This window comes from Copadichromis virginalis, linkage group LG13, assembly GCF_057382275.1.
Source record: "Copadichromis virginalis isolate Kocher_CV1m ecotype Utaka linkage group LG13, C_Virginalis_male_GT1.1, whole genome shotgun sequence".
NCBI lineage: Eukaryota > Metazoa > Chordata > Actinopteri > Cichliformes > Cichlidae > Copadichromis > Copadichromis virginalis.
In genome coordinates, this window is record NC_140630.1 from 1,269,714 (window position 1) to 1,277,698 (window position 7,985).

Consider the following 7,985-nt stretch of genomic DNA (forward strand, 5'->3'; position numbering starts at 1 on the left):
AACAGAACAGAACAGAACAGAATAGAACAGAACAGAATAGAACAGAACGGAACAGAACAGAATAGAATAGAACAGAACAGAATAGAACAGAATAGAATAGAACGGAACGGAACAGAACAGAACAGAATAGAACAGAATAGAATAGAACGGAACGGAACAGAACAGAATAGAATAGAACAGAATAGAATAGAACAGAACAGAATAGAACAGAATAGAATAGAACGGAACAGAACAGAATAGAATAGAACAGAACAGAATAGAATAGAATAGAACAGAACAGAACGGAACAGAACAGAATAGAATAGAATAGAACAGAACAGAACAGAATAGAATAGAACAGAACAAAACAGAATAGAACAGAATAGAATAGAACAGAACAGAACAGAATAGAACAGAATAGAACAAAACAGAACAGAATAGAACAGAATAGAATAGAACAGAATAGAACAGAATAGAACAGAACAGAATAGAATAGAACAGAACAAAACAGAACAGAATAGAACAGAATAGAACAGAACAGAATAGAACAGAACAGAACAGAATAGAACAAAACAGAACAGAATAGAATAGAACAGAACAGAACAGAACAGAACAGAATAGAACAGAACAGAATAGAACAGAATAGAATAGAACAGAATAGAACAGAATAGAATAGAACAGAATAGAATAGAACAGAATAGAACAGAATAGAACAGAACAGAATAGAACAGAACAGAACAGAACAGAATAGAAGAGAATAGAATAGAACAGAATAGAATAGAACAGAACGGAACAGAACAGAATAGAATAGAACAGAACAGAATAGAATAGAACAGAATAGAATAGAATAGAACAGAACAGAACGGAACAGAACAGAATAGAACAGAACAGAATAGAATAGAACAGAATAGAACAGAATAGAATAGAACAGAACAGAACAGAATAGAACAAAACAGAACAGAATAGAACAGAATAGAATAGAACAGAACAAAACAGAATAGAACAGAATAGAATAGAACAGAATAGAACAGAACAGAACAGAATAGAACAAAACAGAACAGAATAGAACAGAATAGAATAGAACAGAACAAAACAGAATAGAACAGAATAGAATAGAACAGAATAGAACAGAATAGAATAGAACAGAACAGAACAGAATAGAACAAAACAGAACAGAACAGAACAGAATAGAACAGAACAGAACAAAACAGAATAGAACAGAATAGAATAGAACAGAATAGAACAGAATAGAATAGAACAGAACAGAACAGAATAGAACAAAACAGAACAGAATAGAACAGAATAGAATAGAACAGAATAGAACAGAATAGAACAGAACAGAATAGAATAGAACAGAACAAAACAGAACAGAATAGAACAGAATAGAACAGAATAGAATAGAACAGAATAGAACAGAACAGAATAGAACAAAACAGAACAGAATAGAACAGAATAGAACAGAATAGAATAGAACAGAACAGAACAGAACAGAACAGAACAGAATAGAACAGAACAGAATAGAACAGAATAGAACAGAACAGAATAGAACAGAACAGAATAGAACAGAATAGAATAGAATAGAATAGAACAGAATAGAATAGAATAGAATAGAACAGAACAGAACAGAACAGAATAGAACAGAACAGAACAGAACAGAATAGAATAGAACAGAATAGAATAGAATAGCCATTTATTGACTTTGTACACGCACAAAGAAATTACAGGAGCTCCACACCAACTGTGCAGGAGTGAAAAAGTAAAATCAATAAATAGCAAACAAAGGAAATATATAGAAAACAAGACAAAGGCACACACAGGAAACAGTGTGAAAGGACTTAGTTACTTAGTAGAGTGAGTATTACGTCAGTTTAATGAGCGAGTACGCGCATGTAAAAGCGTGTATAACTGTGCAGGACATCATAAAGAAGACCCAGTTAGCTATTAAAGGCATGGGAACCACGCAGGAAAACGCCGAATGCACGAAGTTAATTTGTGGTGGAGTATGTGTTGCTTTGTAGCATTCCTAGTTTGATTTGCTGTAAGATATGATGTGACCACAGTTTCATTTTAAATCTGGATGTTGTACAACTAGGGTTGCCAACCGTCCCTTAAAAAACGGAATCGTCCCGTATTTCGAAACAAAAGTACACGTCCCGTATTGAGCTAATAAGGGACGCACTTTGTCCCGTAATACAGTGAGAATCAAAAGTAGTCTATAAATGTTAATGGAATTAACGCTTTGTTTGAAAACATAATTCCCAGCCCCTCTCCTGCTTTGTGACCAATGAGCTGACAGCACACTTATGACAATTCAGATTACCGCTTATCTCATTGGTCGAGGAAAGGTCGCTTGCGGAGAAAATACCGGAAGACAACAGATGACCACAACAAGAAGCATGGCCAACAGGGAAACAAACGCCGACACTGCGGTGCAAGTCTCGGACGACAGTACACCTAAAGCTGAGCAGACACTGTGCGATTTTTTCAGTCACGATATTCAGTTCCTGCTCAAACTGCACGATTGACTCGCAGGGGTTAGAAGTTGGTAGGTCACGATGCAGGTCTCACACTATACGACCCGATGCTCTGATGCGACCTGAGTGCTCACACTGTGCCTCCATAACATGAAGGTTATAACAGAAAATCTGTCGCTCTCTCCGTCTTACACTCACACAGACACACCACCACCATCAACTTTGCTAAATTGCTCATGAAAAACATGATCAGCTGTGAATGAGCAGCAGTGTAAATCCAACTATTTTCACGGTTGTTGTGGTCGTGATCATTTTGTGATGCCACATCGAAAAGGCTCGGATGAGCTTTCCAAAGTTCTCCAAGTTGTGCCTCCATCGCTTGTGTCCAGATCACACGCTGCACAGCCGTGCTGCTCCGTCTTTTTCACCGACGTTTACCTGTTTGCGCGCGAGCAGTGTGAGCGGCTCACGAGCGATTGATGATCGGGAGCTGGTCGTGAGGTGTTAATCACTTCTCGTTACCCCACGTATACTACACGACGCACGATGAAGGCCAAAATCGGTCCGATCACCAAATCGGTCGCACGACTCAAAAATCGGCTCAAAATGGGCCTAAAATCGCACAGTGTGAGCCCAGCGTTAGAGCAGCAATGTTTGTTCCCCTCAGAGAAAGGGAAGAATGGGAAAAGGAAAACACCTGGCTGGAAAACGTTAATATGGGCATGTGCAGTGAATATCAGCGCTATGTGGCCAGAAGTGTGATAATATAACTTATTTTGTGTAATAAACAACTGCAAGGATAGATGATTACAACAAATAGATGACTAATACATAAAAGTAATACATAGATGAATAATGATGATGAGTTAAGATGCGTAACCATGGGAACAAGCGGGTTTACAAACAGGAGCAGCTGATTAGCTTTAGAAAAGCTGAAATAATACCTCAGCTGAAGCCAATTGTACTAAATGCACTAAATGTGCACTGTTACAAGAATATTTTTCTTTCTATTGTTTTCTATTATTTTAAGTTAAGCAGGACAGAGTTCTTTTAAAGAAAGATTTACTTATATTCTCAAAAGTTAAGCATGACAGGCTTCTGTTTAAGAAGGAGACCTGTTTTACTGTGTTAATGTTGTCATTTTGAGCTAAAAATAAATGGCTAAATGATCACTTGTTTCACATGTGTTCATATCACAAAGAATAGAATATGCATCTACTTAAATCAACTTCAAGTCAAATGGTTAAAAAAATAATTTCACACACAAAAAAAGAGCTAGAAAATTCACCACACTGGGAAGGGTGAAGACAACTGGGTCGCCCGGCCCTGGCCTCGAGGTGTCCCTTATTTATTTTCCAGGGAGTTGGCAACCCTATGTACAACTTTAATCAGCGTCACGCATCTGAAACGTGTCAATAATAAGCTAGATGAACAGAATGGAGTAAAAGTGATTTTACTGTATGCAAGTGAGAAAGAAACACGCGGAGTTTATTTGCACACAGCCAGACTGCGCGTCTGCACCGGAGCCCTATCTAATCTACTGAACTCGTTGCTGTGTAGTTTGTCCTTTCCTGCGCACCATCGCTAGCCAACATAGGAAAATGGCTTCAGCTGATTCCCAGCCGCGGTTCGGACAGTCTGTCAAAGGCTTGTTATCCGATAAAGTGGGCTCCTGCAGCGGGGATGTTATCGCGTTGACACGTCAAGTGCTAAAAGGATCCCGCAGTCAGGAGGTATCGCCACGCAAGTGATTTTAACTCAAGTTTAGTGATTTTTAGCGTCTGCTTTGAGCAACTAGCTAATGGAAAGCCCATTGTTAGCTAACGGAAACACTACAGGAGCTAGATCAGTGTGTATGCTGTCAGCCTGTTATGTTCAATATTTGACAAAGAAAATAAAACCCACCAAAAGACGAGCACTGCTGTAATATATGCGTTACTGTAGCTGATCATTGTTTATTAATCAAACAGGACACGAGTGGACGGCTGCTCTGACAGCTGGAGTTGTCTTATGGCGCCAGGCGTTTCAGATGTGAACAGCTGACAGTTGTTGTTCTGGCAAATTCGACACGTGGTGCCCTGACTTCATTTAAACGCACGTGTGTGTATTGTACTGAAAATCCTGCTGATTAAAAGCGGAACATATGTAGAAAGTTGAGGATTATTAGGTTTAACAGTTAAAGCAGGAAGCAGCGGATGTTGCTGGGATCATGAACATAGCACTGTGACATTAGTCCAAATGGCCTGAGGGAAGAAGTTTGGGGCCATCCTGATGCTTCGGGCACTGACCTGCTGCAGTGCTTCACTCGCTCACTCACGGTCTTCTGTTGCTGGTAGTTTGCAGCTTTGTGAGTTTTGAGCTGCAGAGACATTTACTGTCCTGTATGAACTCCGTGTTTTCAGTTCTAAATGTGATGCGTCTGTTACTACAAACATCTGTAATGAAAGAACATAAAGCAGATGACTCATGTGAAAGCACCGTGTGAACGTAGTGTTTACACGTCACACGCATGTCTTTGGACTGTGGGGAGAAATCCCGACTGGTGGCAGGTCTGTGTGTGCACGTTGCCACAGTGTACTTATCTCAGTAACTCCTCCAGGTACTTGGGCAGGTTTGTTTTAAAGCAGCTTCATGATAATAGTAGGAAGTCAGGTTTGTGATATTCATCGAACACACGGACGTGTGAATCTTGTTTTGTTGTGAAGTCAAGAGTTAAGTTCAACGAAGCTTCCTAACAGATCTGTTTCTAAAAGCCAGAGAAGTGAAGTTTTTGTTAGTCCTGATTGTTAGTGTGCGTCTGCACAGCTGGCGTCTGGTTTAATTTCGTTTTGTTTTGTTAACCAAATCTTTCAAATCGATATATTAAACAAACACTGACTCTTCTGGTCCAACGCTAACACGACCCAGTGGGTCTGAGTGTTTGCCTGATCCCAGTTTGATCCCAGGAGGAGATACAAATCCCAGAATACCATGTAATGTGGAATAAACAGACTTTTGCCTAGTGAACAAAACCCTGCTGTCCTTTTCCTGAGGAGTTTCCCTGTTTTCAGGATTTTCTGTTAAATGTGCTGTGGGTGTGGAGTTTTCCACGGTTGCTTTAGCAAAGCTCAGCTGTCACAGGGCAACAGGCTGTGTACCCTGGACGCGCTGCCCGTCTGTCGCAGGGTTTCCAACTGCAGACGGCTGTCCTGATATTTCTGTGACAAACAGCTGTGAGATGTTACTATGGTGATAGAGGTTTGTTTGCTCAGTTGAAGTACTGATTGAATAATCGTAACGATTGCGTTGCCGCGGATGTCTCTTCCAGCTTCTCGGTCAAGCAGCAAGAAGCATGGTGATTCAGGAGGATGCTATCCTGCACTCTGAGGACGTGAGTAGTCTTCTGATAGGTCAGAGGAAATCTCCACGATCACATGAGATGTGCTTCATTATTGGAGAAAGAAAATCCTCAAAAACAATTTTACACTCGGTGTTCGCTGAGGTCCAAAACTGTGTCTGTGCTCTTGCTCTCTCTCTTCATCTCTTGCAGAGCCTGAGAAAAATGTCCATTATCACCACACATTTACAGTACCAGTAAGTAGCACTCGTCTCTTTCATGTATGAAACCTGTTGGCTTTGCTTAAACTGGTTGCTGTAAAGTCTCTCTGTCTGTCTCTGTCTAAGGCAGGAGGCCATTCAGAAGAAGTAAGTGTGACCACAGCTGTTTATGCCTCAGAGAAACAGCTGGAGCATTTCTCAGCAGTAAGCTTGGTTCTGTTCCTCTGTCCTCCAGTGTGGAGCACTCGAAAAACCTGCAGGACCAGCTGAGACACCTGTTGAAGTAACGGAGAGGACATGCTGTGTTTACACGGTCTGCAGACGGCGTCTCAGGACACTGTTGGACTTTTAGTTCAAATGAGATAACATTTGAAGGGAGGCGCGTCTCTGCGTCAGTGAACCACCGTGGGATACTTGACATAAATGTTGTGTTCATTAAAGTCACATCAAACAGCACACATGCTTCTGTCATACTGGACTATATGTACACCTGTGGGACGGCTGTGTGACAATAAAAGTACTAAATGAGCTGGTCCATTGTCTTGCATTAAGGAGAAACATGACGCTGAGCTGCTCCTGTGACCGGCCAGCGCGTCACCGAGTGGGTGGGAGATACTTTTCAGCATCTCCTCATCTTGGACAACATCCACCTCTTCAACAGCACCTTTAGAGAGTCCGGCTCCACACCCACAGCATCACCTGCTTTGTGGATCAGTGCATTGAGTGTGCTGGCATCTGCGACCCTCAACCTGCTGCTCCAGCATGTCACAGCATCCAGGACGCACTGGCCTCAACAGGGTGTCACCCTACACATGTTAAAGGACCTCAGCTGGTCCACAGTCGTTTGCTTTATCAGGTTGAGCTGCAGATGATTCTGCTTGCACCGCAGAACGCAGCGCTCGTACAAAATAGTCAAAATCGAATAAAAGGCTGAAGTGAAGCCAAGTCATCGGGACCTGCAGTCACCTGCAGCTTCAGCACTTTTGTGCCCGTTCTTGAACAGGAAGGGATATTTGTGGCCACGTTTTCATCTGATAGGATATTAAACTAAAGTTTAAACGTAGTGTTTTATCCACATACCAGGCTGTAGTCTGGCAACCTCAACGGAACAAAATGAAATTATGGGCAAAGCCTTTATCAAAAACAGTCCTCAGATTTGAGGGACGTTTTTCTCTTACGCTGGCTCTTCATCATCCCTGACTGATGACACGGAGCAAAAGGACAAATTTATCAGCAGCTGAAGGCCAAACAGCTCCTTAGCCCTGCTCCTGAGTTCACACGTGTTCAACCAGACTTCAACAAGGCTGCTGAGGAGGCGAAATCCAAGGCTAGGCACGTAGCGGGGCCATCAGTACAGTCTGTGTGCAGGTTGTTGCAAAACTACAGAAACTGTTTGTGGTGTGATGCTGTGGTCCGGAGTGTAACCGGCCTCTCGCTGTGAGGGAGCTGGGACAGGCTCCAGCATCCCCGCCACTCTAAGCAGAAGAATATAAAACACCAATAATAATAAGAACGACTGATCATTTCAGCTGCTGTTACAAAAGAATTTCCCTGAAAGATCATGTGCTCACAGTAAATCAACTTAGGTCGTACCATTTTATTCAAGCATTCAAAGGTCTTCCTTCTACAAGTCTTATTCACTCCAGCTCTGAGTATCTCACCCCGGGGGCCTCAGTATCATCGTGACCTTCTCTAGTACATTCTGTCAGATGTCTGTAACGAGCTCAGGCCAACAGGACGTCCTGTGGGAACCGTCCCCACAGCCTCAATGCTGTTATCAGCTCGAGACTTCAGTGTCGTTACTGGTTCCAGACAATCACAAGGTTGTCTGAGTTTCACACACTCATAGTTCATGTATAGTTCTGTGAAAATACAGTTTGCACTTTTCCATAGCAACAGCTTGATTTGTGTTTCGGTCATTATTATTCACCATCAACAACAGACCACACATCCACCATCATGCAATCTCTCCAGCGTGTCCTGGGTCGGCCCCGG

At 42.1% G+C, this 7,985-nt stretch overlaps 1 protein-coding gene across 1 annotated transcript; it reads left to right on the plus strand.

The window, feature by feature from the left end:
* Window positions 1–4,009: 4,009 nt before the first annotated feature.
* Window positions 4,010–6,518, plus strand: borcs7 (BLOC-1 related complex subunit 7). The gene is made up of 5 exons (XM_085476811.1): window positions 4,010–4,186; window positions 5,761–5,823; window positions 5,983–6,026; window positions 6,117–6,137; window positions 6,226–6,518. Exons 1-5 carry the CDS (start codon window positions 4,055–4,057, stop codon window positions 6,275–6,277), a joined length of 312 nt encoding a protein of 103 aa, XP_085332937.1. The 5' UTR covers window positions 4,010–4,054; the 3' UTR covers window positions 6,278–6,518.
* Window positions 6,519–7,985: the final 1,467 nt, after the last annotated feature.